Here is a 21,086-nt window from a genome sequence, read left to right on the forward strand (position 1 = left end):
GTGAGGTGGAAGAACCTTCAGAGCAAGACTATTAATTTTTTTGGAGGAGAAAAGGGGTGTGGGGTTTTTTGGTATGGTAGTGGGGGTTTTTTGTGGTTTCTTAGGGGGGTGTGGTCTATTAGGGTTTTCTTTCCTTTGTTATTTCTCAGGGTTTTGGTTGGTGTGTTGGTTTTTGGTTTTTTTGGGTTTTTTTTTTTTGTTTTGTTTAAGCTTCACAGTGTAAGCTGTCTTTTTCAATAACCAGAGTCAGGAATGCTGCTTCTACCGAACTGTTAATAGCAATAAAATTGGTACATAAGCAAGCTGACATTTAATAACATATGCTACAGAAGTGCTTGTGAGTAATTGGGATTGGGTTCTCGCAACGTTAAGCATTGTACAAAATATTAATTCCTGCGCTTGAGATCTGTGTATAGGCAAGACAAAACCAAGGTAGTTCAAGCAAGCATAAACAAGCAGAGTGGTAAATGTGGTGGGGCAGGCGTGTTTGTTAGGCAGCTTGCTTTGCTTTCTGGTCTTGATTAAGTGTGGATTAACTTAATGGAAAGAGGTGAAGGTGAGTTGCAGGAGGGGAGGGTGGGAGTAGTGTTGCAGTTGGTTATGGAGGAGCTCAATTTGGAAAGAGTGGGGGAGAAATCACGTCTGGCATTAAGAACCAAGCCACAACCTCTCAGTGTGTCAGAGGGAGGGCGGGAGGAGGAAGGGAAGTGAGGGTCAGGCTAACTCATGAGGCCAGTGACTTCCTTGCAGTCTGAAATGACTGCACTGCAAGATAGGCTCCTTCTGTCCTTTGGACTGTGAGAGCTGTTTCCCCAGCTTTGTTTACTCTTCAGTGTGAGCTGTGGCAATAAAAATATTTGCAGTAATTAGAAAAACTAATCCTTTATGAGAAGCAGAGGCAGTGATTACACCACTTACAAGTTGTCCTTATGCACTTCCTGGTGTGATGAAAAGCAATTGTTTATTCGTGTGGTACTCCCTCAATCCTTTCTCCATTTCCTCGTTCTTTGGTAGCTGAAAAATAAATACCTTCTTCCCTGCCTCTTTTACAACTGAGAGAGGTTGATCAATATGATGTGTGGAGGGATGAGAAATTGAGTTTTCTCTCCCTCTGGGCTCCCACCTTACCAGCAGTGAACCTGGAAGTACCAGTGCTCTGTAGGACATGGAGATTCCCCTGGAGCCTCCCTTCTTTTAAGGGGCCTACATCTGAATCACGGTTGTCCCTCTTGTGGTGGCTGTGAATCATTATTGCTTTCCTAATGATGGAACACTGGTCTACTGTGGTTTACTATACTAAGATGAGTCACTGAAATGTTACCTAATGGCTGTTGACATGTCTTAAGGTAATTTTCTTATTTAACTTATTTATTCTAAAAGTAATGCTAATATTTGTCATCTGTAACTTACCATATATCTAGTTCCATAGAATCACTTGCTGTAGGTACAGACACCCTGAACTTTAGAGGAGTAAAACCTGCCTGCTCTGACTGCATTGGGCTCTAACAGCCAAAGTCTATTTTTTTTAACTAAGAAGGTAGCTGTTGAGAGTAGCCAGAATAATTAGTGTCAGTTGCTCTTCTGTAGGTTGGTAGGTCAAGCATGATGTTTTTCTCTCTTTGTGTGACTGTGGTATGCACACGCTTCTGATGGGAGGTGAAGTTGGAGCCTTTAGAATTCTCAGGGGCAAGATGATTGTAAATTGAGTGTGTCTCAAACTGAGGAATTCAAGATCTGCCTCCAGTAATAACACCTATCAATATCTTAAAAACAATAGCCTTCTTACCACATATCCTTGTGACCCTTATTTTTTCCCCAAAATGGGAGATTATGGCTGTTACGGTACTGATTGCATTTAAAGCGGTGTTTGAAATTAGTCTGTGCAAGCTACCTTGAATGTGACTACCATTCCTTGTTTGGATTTGATGCTTGAGAAATGAGACAGAGAATACACAGGGAGTTCTATAAGTTCTGTTAGCCTCTCCTCTTGGTTTGGCATAATTTTTCTGTGTCCTAGGCTTACTCTCATTGCAAAACTAGTGGGAATGGGTGAGGTTCCAGGACAGATTTCACCGGTGTTGGAGGGCAAAGCTGATGAGTTCATCTCTGAAGAGAGGAACTTTCTTCCTAGCTAGTGGAATGATTTTAGTGTAGATACAGTGAGGTAATTAAGTATTTCCAGCTCTGAAATGACTGAGAAGTACCTGGTCCGTGTTTTATTGCTTCTGAGAGAAACACCTTTTCTTGTTCCACTGCGTAGTGGATGGAGCAGGCTGCTAAGTGTAATCTCACAGTCCTGCGACTTCTATATCTTGTATTCTGTGTTGCATTGCCTCCTTGATCAGTGATGGAAGAAAGAAGGCCATTTCAAACACTTGGTAGTTGTGCAAAATATGCTACTCATGCTATATGTAGCAGCTTAGTGCCGAGAAGAAGCAGGGGCCTTAGCTATCAAAGCTGTGAATCTTGGAGCCTTGGTAGTTTGCGGTTTTCTTTTTTCTCATGCTCATAGGATAGGAGGGTAGGGGATATGAACAGTGAATAAATACATGGTTGCATGAGAGAGTTTTTTGGAGGGATGTTGTCTTTGAGGAAAGTACCAAATTGAGTTCATCTCCATATTGCAGCATAGAAGTGTGCTGTGGCTCTACTAAAGCAGGATTGCTGCGGGGTGGAAAGGGCATTGTAGTCCATGCTGTAGGCCTTCAGTGTATGAAGGAACCCTGAGTCTCTGGCAGGGAAAATGCTGCGAAGCCTGGTACAGTATTTTTGCTTTTCTTCACTATGTTTTCTGCAGATAAGTCTGTGCCCCTTGGAAGAGGCTACAGGAATATAACTGGCCCAAAGCTAACTGCAACTGTAAAGCAATCTCTGGTGTGTTGTGCTGTTGGCACTAGGCTAAATACTAAAAAGCGAGCTTAACCAAGAATGGGATATACCACCAGGGAGCTGTGGCTGTTCCATCTGACTCTTCAAATTAATTCTAGATCTCAAAGAAGAAGTTTGAGAGCAAGAAGCCTGGGGGTTCAAACAATAAATTGCAAATTGAAAGTGATATTTTAAGAATTTTGTGAGTGTTGGGCTAAGGGAGTAACATACTTGAGGCATGCTAGTATGGATGAAAGCCTGGTTTTTCTGTGGAGGGTTGTTTTAATATGTATTATTTTTTTTATTTAAAATTTTTTGACACCTTGTCACTGGTTTGGGGGACAATTAAAAAATTTTATATGAATTCAGTGAATTTTTCCTGTAATTCCAGCAATTTGACAAAGGAGTTAAGTGAAAGAGCAAGCCTTCATTTAGATTTTAAAGGAGACCTTGTCAAATATGGTTTTGCAGCCTGTATGGAAGAGAGGGAGCACTTGTTCTAGATGCTATAAGATCTAAGAAAGGGGAAAGAAAAAAAGCTGTAAGCACAATGAATTGGAATAATGTGTGCATTCATTTATTTGTATGTGACATTCAAAACTCCGAAAACTTTGGAGGCTTACTTGCATCTTCTAAAAGGTTCTGTAAACTGATTGATGCAAAATAGTGAACCCAAAGTGTGAGTATACCAATGGAGGAAGTCCTCAAGGCTTCATCTGTACTTAATTTCTGTGACAACATTTATCACCTAGCTACTCAGATGAGAACGAGGAAAGCATTTTGGGATTACAGGAAAAATAAGGAATTTAATATTTTTGCTGTTCTGTTTTTGCTCTTTGTTAGTCTTTTTTTTTTGTCTTGTGAGAGGATCACACAGTATCATACATGACTAGCATAATGTGTCTCCAGATTGTGAAAACTGGACTCAAACGTGGCAATATTTTGCCATTGTTCCTTCTCTTGAACCTGGAGCTAAAACCAATGTTAGCTTGCTAAACAGAATTGCAGACTGCATAGTTTGCCCCTAGATTACTTTAATAAATAAATTCTAAAAACCCAACAACACACAACAAAAGCAACCAAACCAACCCCAATGACAAACCTACAGTGCAAGGTGTCTGTCATTTTGGGGACTGCTACACAATGAAATCCAACTGCTGCTTTTTTCTGTGCTGAGCCCAGTAAGCTCTAAACTCTTTGCAAGGTATTCAAAACAAAAGCCAACTTGGAGCAAATTTAGAAGAGAAACAAATGGATGAGGGAGTGCGGAGGTGCCGCTGCTGACCCCGCAGGTGGAATGGAATGTGTCTGTTTACAGCAACATAAAAATAACCCTGCCAGGACACACGTTGCTGAGGCAGGAGTATCTGTGCAACACTCTCCTTACTTTATATCATTCTTAGGTGGGCGGTACAAACTTTCTCTGTGTCTATTAATCCAATAAAAACTGAAGTTTAAATATCTGATACTTAACCAAAAGAGCCAAATGGTGTCAGACTGCTGTGAGCTATCTGATGGAGATGCTAAGCTGTTATATTCAACTTTCATGACCTTGCTTTTCAGTGACTTTTCTAGCTGTTGTTTTTTCTCCTAGTCAATTAATACAATAGCACACTCTTCTGGAACGGCATTTGTCAGGGCACTAAACCTATGGGCAGGGAGCCCATAGAGCATTCAAAAAGCAGGACATGAGCTCCTTTTAGTACATTCGTGTAATGTAACTTTCTGCATTGCTATTCATTTAATCAGAGTGGCCTCTCAGCTCAGCAGCCTTTCTACTTCAGAGAATGGTTTGACACATATTTAAATCAGCAAGCTATGGTGCAGTGTATCAGCTGGAAGGGTTGTTTGTTTGAAAAGAGTAATACGGAGACTTTTGTTGCTAAGGAATAGAGACCTGCATTGGAATCGAGGTTTGGAATGTGCTGGCTTTAATGCTGCTACATTCAGTGATGCCTTGTTCAACGAGATGTTTGCCTACAAAACAAGTTTTCCCCAATAAATGCAGCCGATAATATAATGAAGACTTGTGGTTGATTTCTTCCTTTTTGAAACACTATCTCACGGAGGATTTGTGATTCCCTTTTATAGACATTTAATCTAAAATGTCTTTTGTGAAAGTGCTTGGGAGTTTCTCTAGCTGTAGTTTGGAGACCAGTGTGTGCTTTGTACATGCCCTAAGCAGTGTTTTGGCATGGGAAGGATTCACGTTTAGCCCATGTGGTTTGGATATGTTATATACAACTGGTTGTTACTCTTTACTTTTTCTTGAGTTTGTTACCAGATCTTAACGATTACTTGTAGAAGATTGTGATTTGGATGTTGACATGCAAATAAACATATGACTAATCACATGTAGCTCCAAAACTTCCTGCCTGAGTGTTTTCCTGATACATCCCCAGTTAACGGAAGCTTCTCCTGTGTCTTCTCCTAGGGTTGCCACTTAAAACTGCACATTGCAATCAGTCTGCAGAAGTGATGGTAGTGGTATAATCTTGTGTGGTGGGAGGGATGAAATGAAACACTGTGTAGTGAGCATGGTTGGTTGATCAAAAGTATTCAGTTCATGATATTTGCCACCTGACCTGTTGTTATCTGTCTGAAGATATGTGGGGAAAGTCACCTGCAAACAGCAGGCATGGAAATTACAAGGTGGGAAGGAGATGAGCAAGATGTTGGATTGTAAAAGGATTCAGTGAGCAGCAGTAGCTTAGGAAAACTCAAAAAGAGAAAACTGTAGAGGGTAATTTCATGGTCTGACCAACTGTGTTCCCACAAACAAATGTACGGTCATGGCTGTGGGTGGTAAGGGAAAGGAACACTGGAAACGAACTGCAGAAGCAGGGGTAGAAGGGATGAGAGTACCTTCAGACAATTCTGCTGCTGAACTGGACGTACGGTGTCAAGAAACCATGGTCTGAGGAGGAGCCCTTAAGGGAATGCTTGCTCTCTTGTATTCAGAGTGCAGAGGCAGTGTGTAAGGTGGTTGTATAGGGAGTGAATTGCCAGATTTATTTTTATTGGGGGGGGTGGGGTGGTGGTGTTTGTGCTTGTTCTGTTTCAGTATTGCTAAAGTTAACCATTCCCTGGAAATTCTCGATTTTCGCTGAGCAACATGCAACTGATGGCTGGGCATTTTGTGGAGAGATCATATGTGTAAAGAGGAGCTACCACCCAGTTAGCAATCCTTTGGAACAGGAGGGAGGGAGGGAGGAAGTGTTGCAGAGGTGAGTTTGGGAGATGTCAACCCTGTGGTGAAACAATTTCAAGTGCTTGTATGGAAGAGAAAGAGCCAGACGTAAGTCATCTCTCTGCAGAGCCCACATGACTCTACTTGCCCAGACGTAAAGACAAGTGGCTGCAGCAGTTTCCAAAACTCGTGTTAACGTTGTTGATGCTGCTCTACCCAGACCTAGTTTACGCACTTTACTGTTGAAATACTATGAAAAGATTAATATAATGCTTCACTGTTGTTAACAAAACACCCCATAGTGGTGACAGAGCAACCTAGACTGCCTAATGCATGCAGCAGCATAAAAGTTCACTTTCTTCCTAGAATATGAAAAGTATGTTGTACTAACTAGCATACTTTGTCATCTGCTCTAGGTGATGTTGAATGGCTTCCCTGTATATTGCATTAATGTGAAACTACTTAAAATATTAGTTGACCACTTCAGAAGTTGTCTTCAGAAGTGTTAAGAGCGTGTCAGTTCCAATATAACTTCTTCCCTTACGTAGGAAGATGAATTAGGTTGACTGTACTGTAAAAATGTTTTAGGCTTCTACATTGATAATTCATGATCAGACAGAGTTTTTTAATTCTCCTCGCTCCTGTAGTTACTTCTCTGCATTCCTCACTAAGAGCTGTGGAAGGTGAGTGAAGAAGAGACATCTATAATCTTTCATGTGGCAGGTCTTTGGTAGGAAGGCTGAGAGAGGAGGAGAGCAGAGAGAGTTTTTGAGAAGCAATATTGTCGTTTCTGCTCAGCTGAGAGGCTTCTTCCTCTGCTGCTGAGTGGATTAGCTATTTCATCATGGGCAGTATTTGTTGATGCCACTTCCAAGGTGGCTCTGAAAATACTGAACAACAGCAGCCTTCAGCTTTTGGGTGGTAGTTTTTTTTTTTTCCCCCCTTTTAAGGTGGTGAAGTTGGTCCACCACTTTGAAGTTGCCATCATGGTTTTAGGAATCTTGTTTTAAGTTACATCTGTGACTCATTACTCTGTTACTCAGTACTCTCTTTCTGGCTTAAGAATGTTACAGGGATTTGGGGACAAAATTATGGTTTACGAATGTTACAGAAGAATGTTGTCTCCAGGAAACCGTAGACAAAGATTTTTATTTGGAACACTTCAAATTTGCAGGTGGTGCCTTGTGTTTTACTGAGTAAGTTTAGTTTTATGTCAGAACTAAAATAGATTTATTCATCTAGTCCGTAATGAAATACAGTGCTCTAGACTTTGAGATGGTGCTGTTACATAATCCCTAAACTTGGGGATGAGTTGGGCCATCCCCCCTCTTCATCAAAATTGTGAGCATTACACATAGGCTGTTTTTCCTAAGGAAATGTGATTTATTTTCATTTTTTATGCAGCTACTTTGAAGTTCTTTTGCAAGCATACTTCATGCTAAATTTTGAGGTAGCTTCCTTCAGGAAAAGAAACATTATCTGAGCTGGATTTTTAGCCGCAGAAGTTTGTCAGCATCAAGGCCCCTCAGAAGAAGGGCTTATCTGTTTCCAAGTGACAGATTTGCTTTCTGTTCCTCAAAACCACAAGATGTGCTGTGGAATCTCATCTGTGTTATCTGAAGTAACGACATCTTTCATCTGAGCATGAAGCTGTTTTGTTTAATGCTTCTGTCTTTCACTGGCATTTCTAGAGCAAATAGAAAAGTAAGCGTGCAAGTAAGTGTCGGAACTGTTTCCTTGTGTTTCCCAGTTGAGAAATGAACATGGGCAAACTGGCTTTCTAGCCTTGTGTAATTCTGCGTTTTTGTGTAGGCTTGCAAGAGATGAAGGCAATCGATCTCAAAGAAGAACTTTATCTTGAAGCAGGTGACTTCTCATTTTTCTCACCTGCTTGTAAGAGTTTAATACCTACTTCCATATGCTTGAAGAATGAAGTAACACATTAGTATGCCACATAGAGCAGAGTCTGCAAATAGGTCTTCATCTGTATGCTTTTCTGATAGCTGAAATCATGTGGGTATCATTACCTGTTGTCTGAGTGCCACTTCTCTCATCATGGCGTGTATCTCCCATTGTGCATAGTGGAGGATTGCTGGCTCCTTCACTGAGTGAGCTTTGTGTGTGCCTGGTGATCTCTGTAGGGGACAGTGACAGCATAATCTTGGACAGCAAAGATTGGTAAGAATGGGGTAAGAAGCAAAACAAAAAAAAGAAGCTCATGTAGACCATATATAGACAAACCTGACACAGCACTTTCAAATCTGAAGCAATATCCTTAGAAAAGATTTACCTTGAGCATCTTAAAGCCCTGGCAGCTGTATGGTACTTTACACTCAGGGGGCTGACCTTGGAAATTCATGTTAGTGCTAGGAAAAAGGAAACAGAGGAAGGGTCTATGCCACTGTGATTAGTTTTGGCATAATATTACTTTTTTTTTCCTTTCTATCATGTGACCTGGCATAGCATTTTTATTCCAGGTGCTAGGCTCTGTCCTGTGGCATGTGGAAAATAGTTTCATGTGGCTGCAAGAATAGAACGTACCAAACGGAGTGATCCAGAAATAGCCAGGCTGGTCAGAGAATTGGTATTTAAGATGTCTGTCTGGTGTATGTCTGTCCATTTTATTAATAAAAAGAAAAAATTGTGGGGTGTTTTGGAGTTTTGTTTGTTTGGGGTTTGGAGTAGGTTTTTCAGAGTTTGTTTTTGTTTCTGTGTACAGCAACCTGGCTGAAGGTACTGAATTGACAGGATCTGTATATGGGTGTATTTAAGCTGGAGAACCTTATGCTTTAATGGAAGGATGGAAAATTTATGCAAGTTATGAAATGAAGTAGTACTCATCCCTGTAGTCCTGAATCAATGTCCAGCAAAATCTGATGTTACCTCTTCTCTCCCCAAGTTCTTAATCCTAAATGAAAAGAACAAGGACTAAGCATGGAAATTCTGTTTCTGGCTGTAATATCACAGGGAATTCCTGAAACTGCATGGCTTGCCGTTTATGGATTTGGTCCTTCTAAAAAAGAAGCCCGGGGGTGTTAAATGGAAACACAGAATTGGGCGTAGAACCTTACTTCCAGGAGTTTTTGAGGGCCAGTGCCTTGCACATTTAGGCACCTCTAACCCTGTTGTGTGTATAGATGATTGTGAGAGCAGCGCTTAGTGCTTCAAGGGATGGGCAGTCCCTAGAAGAACATTGCTTTGTTCCAAAATGTGATTTACCATTAGCTCTTCACTAGCTTTGTCTCTTGAACAGCATTTTCTTTCTGCAATAAAAACTGAAGTGGGAGGAATTACTTTCTTGAGTACTGGAACAAGAGTGGAACTAATTCTTCCACTGCCAGCAGTGATTCTTTGGGGGAAGTACCTCTTTACTACAGTGCAGACTCTTGTCTGTTTCTGCACCTACCAAAAAACCATCGTGGTCCTCATATAGGGGCTCAGCAGGGATAATTCCTGTGCAACTGATGCAGTAGACTTGAGGGAGTTTTTCCTGCTCAGCAGCACACATTCCTGCTTAAATACAAACTGATGTGGTAACTTCTGTGCAATTCTGCCAACCCCTTATTTGAACTTAAATATGCATGAATATGCATGCAAGAAACTCTTAAAATAATAAATCATGTTTAAGAAGGCTATGAGCAGGTAGGTAGGCTTAGGCCAGGTTTGGGGCCCCCGCTGTGTTTGAGAGTCTCATTGTGGAAGAGTGAGCGGGTGTGCGGGCCGTGCAGAGCAGCAGGGACAGGCATTGGGGCTCCACTGCTGTTGCACGGCTTGTGCCGGTATTACAAATCAGAAATTTTAGTGACCTTGAAAATAGTTTTTGCTTCGCAGATAGGCAAGGAGAGAAATGACTTGGTTAAATTTGTCAGTGTAGTCTGGCCCAGAGGAATGTATTTTCTTAACTGGTTGCAGGAACATGTTTTTCTTTTTACAGTATCAGGTAGTGAAGCAACCACAAAGCCAGTTTCCCATTTACTCGTATCTGAGAGGTGTGTATATATATATATATCACTATATAGTAAGATGTGTGTATATGTGTGTGTGTGTGTGGTGAGCTGTGGGAACCAGGTTTAGATCCCAGATACGATACTATCACCCTATAAACAGTAATGCATTTTATTTTCCAGTCTTTTAAATTCTGTCTGGCCTACATACTGCACCTTGCTAACTGCACATCCATAACCTATGTGGTTTCTCACAGTAAACAAGTCCAGAGGCTAACTTATTGCTTGTTTTCTGTGGAAAAATTTCCATCTTAAATAGGTAAACTGAAAATGATTCTCAACAGAAGAGCTCTGAGAATGTACTCACCAGCTCAGGGAAGCTGCTTGCTTTCTTCAAATCCAAACAAAGAGCAGACAGTGTATATTTGAAAGCCTTTTTGTCATGATTCAGATCACTTGTCCTAGTTTCCAAAGGCCGACTCAATAATGTCAGCTCAAGACTTACAATGAGATATGTCAGTATTTATTCTACCTTTTCTCCACTTCATAACATCCTAGTCCCATTATTTCATCCCTGCTCTCGTCCCATTGTTAAATAGCTTGATTCTGTCAGGTTGAATAAATATCTAAATTCTGTCCACTGGAGAACGGCTCAGTTTCATCAGCAGATATAAATGACCCACAATTTCTAGAAAATGGAGCAGCACACTGTTGCTGCCTTTGTCTGTCTGTGGGCTACCCCTCTGCACAAACCCACTAAAACCGAGATGAAGTGATGAGAACTACAGCTCCTGCTCTCCATGGGCTCTACCTTTTGTGTTCTAAGTGAGCAGGCAGTTGTGTGAGCCTAGCACCCATGGGCTATACTTTGGCCACCCGTGTGTTCATATATCATGGGTGATGGCAAAAAAAAAAAATTGTTTTAACTGTTGATTGCTGCAGACATGCTGAAGTAGCATGTTGCATTTTGTAAATATGATTTGGAGCTAATGAAGCAGATCAGAGAGAAGCAGCCTTTTACATAATGCCATTGCTTCAGCACTAATATGACTAATCTATTTGGACAAGTAACGATGAACTTCTGAATGGCTTATTGCAGGATGCTTGAGTAACTTAGAAACAACAACCTTTGTACTGACATGATAATCTTTTTATAAGAACAAGTGGCTAGGTTCTCTTCAGGAGTGTACTATTTTTGTTTCAGAGCAGTGGGATGACAAGTCTTAGGGCAGTGCATTAATAAAAAGGAAAAAAGAAGGAATAAAATTGTAATTGCAGGCTGGAAAATGTTACTTGGATCATCATCTGTGGATACAGAAGAGAGGGAAGAATGGGACTGGGGATGTATAGTGATGCAGAACTTCTGTTGAGAGACAGATAAAACTACTAATGGCTGCCTATAGAAAGTTTGCACCTTTTGCTTGAAAAAAGTTTAAGTATTTTATAGTTTACCCATAAACTAAGGAATTAATAAATAAAAAAAGCCCTAAGTTTCAATGTACTTGGGTTTTCACAGACTAGAGAAATCTGCATTAGTTCTAGGTTGAGGGGTCTGGTGGCTGAGTCTTTTTGTATTTGGTAGATTCACAGACTCCTTTTACCTTCCCAAGTGTGTACTTCTGGTGCTATTCTTCTAGCACAGCACATAATTTGACTGAATGCACTCTTTTCTCCACAGATTGGTGTAATGCTGTTGGCTCATGGACGTTGAAATGTTATTTGTGATGTGCTATCCTGCAGTGCTGGCTAACTCTCGATGAGAGGAGGCAATAAATCAAATAACTTACATAAAGTATGGGAGTTGGTCATATCTTTATAATTTTAAAAAATTGAAGCTGCCTTTTGTCAATAAGAGTGGTATTGTGGCTTTATGCTTATTCTGTTGAAGCTGGGTAGGTTTTTTTTAAACCTCATAACAAGACAGTACACCAGAGGCAGACATTCTGGTTAGGTGGGAAGCATGCAGCAGCATTGGAGCCTGCAGCATTCCCTGTTTTTCCAGCCTGGTATGGCCTTTGTTTTTGTCAGGGGTACATCTGCAGCAAGAAGCTATCTATGCCATGCTGGTTAAGTCTTGTACTTGATGGCATCTTTTATCTTTCAGTAATATACCTCAGAGAAACATGTTTTAAATGTGTTTTGTTCTTTGGCTTTCATTAATAAATTTAATAATGCCTTGGAGCATTACTGTCCTCTAGCCTAAGGAGGAAGTTAAAAGAGTACACCAAGCAATGGCCTTACTCAACAGGAATCTTATTATTTGCCTAAGAGTTGTATATATAAAGCTGAAGGTGGCTTGATAAGGAGTCCTGCGCTTTGAAAGGACAGATTTGCTGAATGTGCTTTTTTCATCATTGCGGTCTTGTGGCCAGATCTCTCTCTAAAACTGCTGCTGCCACATTTTTACCTTTCAGCAGACTTCCTTTACAGAAGAGTTATGAGCCTGTCTGATGCATCTCTGGAAAGATTATATTTAGTCATGGGGAAACTATCTGTTGCAACTATTTCCAAGAAATGTAAGAGTAGTCCTGAACTACTGTACTGGTTATAATTGTGACAGTACTTAGTTAGGACTGTGAAGTTTGCACACAGATTTTGAAGAAAGTCTGACTTAGTGTATTGAGTTGTATTTACTTTACTCCCAAGCAGATTTATTTATTTTTTCCCCCTAATAAGAGTTGGATGAACACAGCTGCTCTGCTTGCAGCTTGCATAGCTTTAAAAGTCATTTTGTCTGTGTGCTTTTTTTTCCTTTTTTTTTCCCCTCAGATGGTAAACAAAGCATAAAAATTAGAAGGCAAGAAAAGCTGGGGATAGAAGTTTGTGTTTCAATCCAGTATCCTGAGGCCTAGCACAGTGCTCTCAGATCATTTCCATGTTCTCCACAAGCAAACTTGACTGAGGCAACATGAGAATTTTCTTTCCATGGGTTGAATCCTATGTGGTGAAAACTTAATACCACATGTGGATTTAGAATGTCTTTTTGCATTTGCTTAAAAAGTCTTAGAAAAGAGCACCTTCATGTTCATTATGAAATAACTGCTTCAGGTAAAAAAAAAAAATCCTTGTACAATTTTTTTCAGAGGTGGTCTATGTTCTTATTTTAAAATTACTATGTAGATTTGACTGTCTCACATTGAGCTTATAGGATCAATGTGTCTTTCAGCTTAGACTTTGAAGGGAAAAGTTTCTCAATTAAGAAGCAAAGGAATTCATACCAAAAAAATATTTGCTTCCTCTAATGATCAGGTTCTGGTGGACTGATGAGTTTATCTTCCAAAGATAATCAGAGGATTTTGAAACTACGTGAAGTCCTGAGTCTGCTTTATGCTTCAGTAAGACAAGACCTCAGTGACAGCTGCTAGCTCATTGTCTCCTTGGAGCTGAAATCTTCAAGTGAAAACTCAAAGCCTGTTTTTTGGAGAAGAGTGGTCAGTTTTCTTCCCTTAGCAAGTTCTGGTTGGCTTGCTATGCATATTTCTGAGTATTAGAATATGCTAGCCAGCTTTCCTCAGAGGTGTCTTACAAATTTGAGTGCCTTTTTTCCAAAGCTTGTTGGGACAAGTTGCTTATTTCAGATGTCGAAATCTGTCAGGCCTCTGTGGCTGATGATACGGCACTCGTGGTTCCTGATCGAGCATTGGTCTAATAATGCACTTTGTGTCATTTTTACCATGAATTTAAGGCAGCCTCGAGAAAACTATCTCTGCCACGTTCAGTAACTGTGATCTTGGTTTACACAATAAGCCTTCCTAACAGGACTTCAGTCTGTTCATTTCATCCTTGGGGAACATGTGAACCAGTGGCGAGTTCTGCCCTGGAAGTAACAAAGCCTGAGGCAGAGGAATAGTGAAAGCATTTCAAGGAGGGGGGTGAAAAAGATATTAGCTAACAGTGATTATAGGAAAAAGATTTCATTCTCCCTGAGAACAGAGGCCAAGAAACTTGAAGGAGTGATTTTTGTTGAAATGCTAAGTTGTATAAATGTTTGAGTACAGTTACTGAGCTTGCTCAAAGTCTCTCTTTTTATGAACAGTCAATAAGACAACTGTATGTTTTAGTAGGAAAAAGACAAATAATTAAAGTAAATGTGAACTAAAATGTTTTTAAACTCACCTCATGAGTTCTCACATATTAACAATTCTAATGACAAAAGAGTTCAGTGGAGCAGCAAGAGAAAGTATGTCTAAACAGCTTTTTATACTACGAGTTAGTATGCAAAAGGCAAATTGGATGAGGTAAACTACACAGTTCCTTTCCCTTAATTACATTCCAGGTCACTGGCTTGCTTTGCTTTAAAAACCAGCAGGAGGCCACTACAAAAACTCAGATTTATGACTAGGACTTTGAGCAAGACAAACTAGGGCAATCGGGGAAAGTTTCGCTTTCTGGCATTGGAGGGGCAATTCTCCCTCTCATCCCTACTTCCCATTAAACCTTTGCAGACATTCCTGTGGTGTATGACTGTTCATAAGCCTTCCCCTCATCATTTAGGTTTGGTTGCAAAACTGAAATACTGATGCCGGTGTCCCTTGAAGCTGAAAGCAGTTCTTGATGACGATGGTTGCCTTTTTCCTGTGTCACTGAGCAGCTGGTTCCCCAAGCTGTTGGACAGGTGCTCCTGTGGGTGGTGGCAGCAAAGGTTCCTTGCTCAGTGCTCCGCCCAGAGAGAGCCTGCTTTTGGGGCCTCATCCTTCTCCCTGTGCGCACTCACATGTGCACACGCAGGCAGGCAGCCCTGGGCAACAGTGACAATAGCCGTTCCCAGCTCAGTTAGCCCAGATATTGGGCAGCAATAGCTGACTGAGCAGCTGTTCCCCATTTTCTTTAGTGAACTGGCATTGGCATGGGGTGGAGGGGGATGGATTTGGCAAACCTGGCCTGTTGCCTAATACCCTGAGATGTGTTTACCAACAGCAGTTTAGGTTTGTTAGGGCAGAGTAATGGACCTGCACTGGGGACTTATGTGAGTCCCCTGCGTCCTGCAGAGTGCTGAGAATTTCATCAGCCATCAAACAACAGGCTTAATTTAAATAGCTGCTGATCAAATAATTATGTCCGATTTAATTAGATTTAAGGGAAGCTGTCTTCAAACACATATTCTTCATTTTTAGGTTTGTGCTTATCCAGAATATGAATGAAATACAGGAGAAAATAAAGCTGGTTGCTTTCTTCATCTTTTAATATTTTTGGTAAAAATATTCCATTGAATAATTTAATGGTGTTTTATCTTAAGTCTCATAGTCCTTTACACAGCTGAATGTGATCTGCCTAGCATTCTAGAAATCTACTACTTAAAATGCCTAGAAATTAATTAGAGTATCTATTAAATCAGTTAACTTGGTAATACTATACAGGAAAATTACATTAAAAAAATTCATCAATATGAATACTATTTTTCTGAAGTATAATAGAATGATATCCATTTGGAGGTTGGCAACATTTGACATTTTGTACACAACATGCTTCCCTTGTACAAAGTAAATAGTTCAGTTGTAATTAAAATTTCTGATTGTTTTGCTCCTAATAATAAATTTCACTGAACAAATTTTGTTTTTTTGGGATAATATAGATGAAACTAAAGTGCTGACAATAAACAGAGGATTAAAAAATAGCTTGCAAGTATAATATATGCTTGATCTCATCCTTCCCTTTCTTGCTGGGGTGGAGATGAAGATATTTGGACCACAAATAGTGTCAAAAACCAAAAAAAGCTTCAGGAGTCTCAATTCTCCCTTAAAGGAGGGTGAGTGGGCAGAGGAATCAAAAAGTTAGTATTTTGGGAAGGATTCTTTTAAAAATCTATCCGAATGTTTTTAAAACTTAATCCTGTGAATGTTTGTGAAAGAGAGCATCACAAACTTTTCCTGTGTTTTTTTTGACAATGAAGCTTCATATGTGTTTTAGAGAGATTCACTCTAGCAGTGATCTCTAGAGAATGTCATGTTGTGGATGTGTTCCTCTGTCCAGCCATGCAGTAGGTCTCTGGAAAGGGGAAGCAAGGGAGGGGATTGTGATCCACCTTCTGTTGTTCCTCCTTTCTATTCAGTCCAGTAAAGCGGTCAATGAGATAGCACAGGAGAGGTTTTCTGCCATTAGGGTATGTGCTCAGGAAGCCCAGGCGATTGGGATTCATCTGCATGGAGGTGACTTGTGAAATGGATTTCAGAAAAACAAACGTGATGTGATCCCTTACTTTGTAAGGACCCAGACACAACTGGTCAGTTAGAGTGGGTGGATCAAAATGGAGAGCCTGCTTAAATAAAATCTTGCGTCTTTTAGGTTTTCTCCATGATTACAGGGTGGAGGTTTCAATACAGTTTTAATAAGATTTAAGATGTACTGAACTTTAAAATATATGTGCATTGGAGGGGAGTGATTTTATTTTTGTTGAGGGTTTTTGTGTTTGTTTTTAGATGCTAGTATTGGACATGGATGAAGGGTGGAATAGTTTCAGTTGCTTTGCTTTTTTCGAAGTAAACAATTAAAATACAATGTCTCTATAGCCACAATATTTTTTTCTGATGGTAGAGAAAGCATTCATTTCTGTGGCAGAAAAATGAAGTACTATTATGGTCTGACCACAATCAATATACTTAAACAGACTTTCTTGTGCTGTGTATTATACTGAACAGTGTCCATCTGGACTGCTCTTCCCTCTTGGTATTGAGAGGTCTTGGATTCAAATGCCAGTAAAGAAGGTGCTCGACTTTAAGGATGGGGACCTCAGATATGTGGATGGGTACTTCAGGCTCTACTGGGTATTTTCACTGAGAGGAGAAAGCTTTGACAAGTAGCCCCAACTTCAAGTTGATCCTACCAGTGTTGTACAAAGTACTTATGGTGGGTATTTACGGATCCCTTTATAAAATTATCATGAACAAGAGTTAAAGTGGTGCTCTGATGAATTTTCAAGTTCCTGGGGTTGTTTTTAGAACACTCACTTTCCTGTCAAAGCTGAATTTACAAACTTGGATTTCTCCTAGATAACTTCCTGACTTAAAAGAGACTTCAGGAGCTCTAAATCAGACTGTGTACTTGTAAAACTGAACCTTTGTACAGGCTTTGTCTCCTCTTGCTATGGGTGTGGAAATTTTCAATGTTTTTCTTACAGGGATGTGTAGCATGAAACAAGAAACCTCAGAGTGTAGTCAGCCTTATGAGCTAGCACTTGTGATCGTCCTCTTGCAGACCCGTGGAGTGCTTTGGACAGAGAAGTGATAGGTTTGGGGATGACTCAGATGTGTGATAGTTGATTTAATTTAAAAAGGGAATGGAAAAAGCCAATCTCTTTTGTTTTTTTCCTCTCCTTTGTAATAAAACCGTATGACGTGCACTCCTAGACAATTCCCATATGCTATCCAGTTACTTCTAGTCTCTGTGGTAGAAAAGAGAAGAAACAGTGTCAAACCCGATATCTGTGGGCATGTGATAAATCTTCTCTGCATCTGTTTCCAAGGATAGAAGGGCATTGGGAAAATGTTCCCTTTCATCTTTCTTCATGATACATATCTCTCACTCTCCACTGTTTCGTTCTTCTCACTTTATAAAATCAGCTTTCCTTCCTTTTTTCTCAGAAATGCAGTTTGAATTACAGAGTGTTGATACCAGTTGCCTTTTACTGCTGTGTATTTTTATGCATTGACATACAAGTTTACTGTATGTCAACATAATCCAACTTTTGTCATGTAAATTTTAAAAAAGCAAACACTTGAATGACAGAAGTCGATTTAGAGCGAATCAAAGGGTGCATGTTCTTCAGCAACGAAACAAGGTTATCGGCTATAAGCAGGCAGAAATTGGGGTAGTGAAGCTTTCCAAGGGTAGCTGCTGATCCTCTCTCTCCTTTTCCATCATCTAGGCTTCTGTGATTCTTTGAAGCTGCTCTTGCTGATAAGAGAGAAGTGAAAAAGAAGGGATGTTATGGCTGTTGTTAGGAACAGTCTCTAGCTACGGAGTCATAGGAGAGGGGGAAAGAGGCAGAGAGAGTCCTCCTGGCTTATTGCAGCTCTCACTTTCAGCTAAAGATGTACTCTGTGCCACTTACTGAACTCAAAGCTGCAAACCAAAAAGGCTCTTGCTTTGGCTAGCTGTTTGAAAAAAAGGTTTGTGTAAACATACTATGTGAAAACATGCACACACAAATACTGGCTACTGTTACATCAGGAAAGCAGCCAAGGTATAGACACAAAATGTATGAACTAAGCTTTCCTAGCAAGTTATGAACAGGCTGGCTAATATGATGGAGTAAGATTGGCTATAAGGGACGTTGCCCAGCCAGAATTCCTTCTGGTCATAGCATGGAAATCTCATGTTAATGAAGCTGAATTTGAAATATTTAGTGTTTAAGACTGACAGATAATTCTCTCTGACTAATGTGCTCATGCTGTTTCTTCTGAGTTTTGTATTTTTCTTTGTGCAGCTAAGCAGTCAATCAATTTTTACCTAGGTCCTTTTTAAAAATTATTTATTAGGTAATGCAGCTTTTGATTGTAGATGTTGACAATACCAAATCCAGCATTCTTGCCTTCTTTTTACAGTGCTGAACTTTTTGGAGGGACTTGACAAGACAGCATATACATCTTTAAGTATTGTTCCATATCACAATTATTTGGGATTTTTTAAACTAGACTTAATTGAGATGTGCTAGTAATAGCCTTGCAATACTGTACAGAATTGTTTTGACATAAGCTGCTTATTGGCTGGGTCCTATGATAAAACTTGAGTTTAGATTTTGGTCTATACAGTAATGCTGGTACAGTAATCTATTGTAGGTAGTGTCATACTTAAAATGCTTTACCTTTACAAGGACTTAGATTACCTCATGCTTTTAGACATATTGTAGAATACCTGACTCCTTTCTTCTGATGAAAGGGCAAGGAGAAGATCATTGTACTTGAACCAGAATACCTTTAACACACAGAACTGTTTAGTCGTCTTGTGGCTGGTGGAATTTTAGTCTAGAATGTATGATCTTCAAGGACTTTTCCAACCTAGACAATTCTGTGATTCTGTGAAAGGTGACATGTATGTTATATACAAAGTTCATATGAAACAATCCTTGACCTAATGTGCGTATTTGTTCCTCTAGCTTTTTTTAAAACATTTGACTGCCCACGTCTTTCATCCTCAGGGCAAGGCAGGTGGGTGCAGGAGTGTATAGGGGTTTACTCAACTTTTTCTGCTCAGGAGCATGGGTTTCTATCTTTCTGTCATAGTACTAAGACATACAGATGAACTTTTGTCGGGGGCTGTCATTGTTACTTCTCAAAGGAGTGTGTGTTCAGGTAGTTATTCTGAGCTTACGTAGCTGTGCTTCATGTTGAACATCTAACACTGATAAAACCTGAAAGCCTCTATTAACTTCACTGGAGTCATCAGTGCAGTTTTGCTCTTGAATTCCATCAAGACTCCAGCTTTGCCTAAACCAGTTGGTTAGCTCAGAGCTTTTGCTAATACAGCAATTGCTTTAGACAGGGTAAGTGTCCTTTGGGATGCCACGGATTTTACTGTGCTTGTGGCTTTATTGTGCATTGGGAGTATAATAGGTAGAGTTCAATGTTGCATGACTTCACAAAAATAAATGTGCGTTTCCAGTATTATGTTCAGCTGTGCTTTATGGAGACTGAGCTGGGGAGAAAGGCGAAAGATCAGTTGAGCATTCATTGGGTCCCATCCTACAGAAGCTGTACATGCTCTTACACAAGTTGTGGTACTACTGGCAAGTTTGTGAGGCTTAGCTTTTTGGCCACATCTGTTCAATTTTCGTGTCTTTAATATCCATGCATACAACTGTAAAACTGTTCAGAAAGTTTAGTTTCCTGAGGCCATCTTAATAAGGGATAATTTGGAATGTGTTGCTAAAGTATTCTTTTTAAGAAATGTGTGTAAGGGATGTGATCAGATTCTGGCACAAATCTTCTCAGTATAAGACTGCTTTAAATTTACTTTGAGCAAAAATACTTGGTAGAAAATCTCACTGAAGAGCTGCTTCAGTAGCTTCCTTAAATAAATCCTAAGCTCAAGATGAGAAAATTGTTTTAGATAGTTCTTCCTGGAAGCCTCTAGACCAATACTGCAACTTTTTACAACTTTGTTAAAACACAGGAGAAAGATGACTTTTTTCCTTGATGGTTCCTTCTCAGGATATTTCAATTATTTTTCCTTGCAAAGGTGGCATCGGTGCTTTCCCAAAGGAGTTGATATTGAGTTTTGCTACTGAAGAGCGGGCAACTCTATCCCCTTTATGAACTTCCTTCAAATTTAAGTATTTGGACATAACAGAATTCAGCCTGCACCCCATTGTATTTCTAAGGCAAGCAGAAGTGAGGACATCAAGGGCACCTTGAGAGCCTCATTGTTGCTGAAATAAACAGATCTGCCTGCATGTAACTTGCTTGAATTTCCTGTGGACAAGTGAGGCGGATGGGAATGTGTAGAGTTGAGTTTGTGTTGGATGTGAAGGACCTGTGTTTCAGCTGCAGGAGTAGTCTGTAGGGATAGATGGGCTGAAGAGTTTAAGAAGAGGTGGGTTTTCAATTTGTTTGGCAGAGGGGAGGGGGCAGACAGACACTGTTTTTCTGGCGTTTTGCTTATACATGCTGTACTCAACTGTCAACCTGTCAAAATACATTGGAGCAACTAGATTTGGAATTCACTTGTTACGGTCAGAACAGTTGGATTTCAAGGCTTTGAGCTTGCTGCCTCTGCGTAGTAATCCAGATGAACTTCCACTGTGCTTGCTTGCTTTTAATTGCAAGTAGTGTCCTGTTCACCACTACATATCCTACTTCAGCCTGTTGCCTTTATTAAGTCATTCTAGTGCAGAAGTCGTGCTGGTTAACAGTGACTCTTAAATGAATTCTGATGAATCACTGTTAGGTTTTTCTTCAGAAGCTTTTGGCTTATGCAGGTTGATATTTAGCTTTTGACAGTAGAGCTATTGCAGCCATTTTCCACTGATAAATATGTGGCATGATAGAAAAGCTTTAAAAAAAAAAAGCAATTTTTGTTTAATTTTGCCTATGGTATCTTTTAAAGTGTTGATACCATGGTTTTAGGGCTCCTGTGTGGAGGTGTGGTGA

At 40.0% G+C, this 21,086-nt stretch overlaps 1 protein-coding gene across 2 annotated transcripts in view; it reads left to right on the forward strand.

Annotated features, from left to right (window-relative positions):
* Nucleotides 1-21,086, forward strand: part of PHLPP1 (PH domain and leucine rich repeat protein phosphatase 1) — a 143,358-nt gene that overhangs the window by 46,385 nt on the left and 75,887 nt on the right. The window contains exon 2 of one of the 2 annotated variants that reach the window (XM_074826869.1): nt 7,871-7,924. The exons of the other annotated variant lie outside the window; for it this stretch is intronic. Coding sequence (XP_074682970.1) covers nt 7,871-7,924 — 54 coding nt within the window. The remainder of the gene's footprint in view (nt 1-7,870; nt 7,925-21,086) is intronic. 2 annotated transcript variants of the gene reach the window in all.

The sequence above is a fragment of the Strix aluco genome, chromosome 1, assembly GCF_031877795.1.
Source record: "Strix aluco isolate bStrAlu1 chromosome 1, bStrAlu1.hap1, whole genome shotgun sequence".
NCBI lineage: Eukaryota > Metazoa > Chordata > Aves > Strigiformes > Strigidae > Strix > Strix aluco.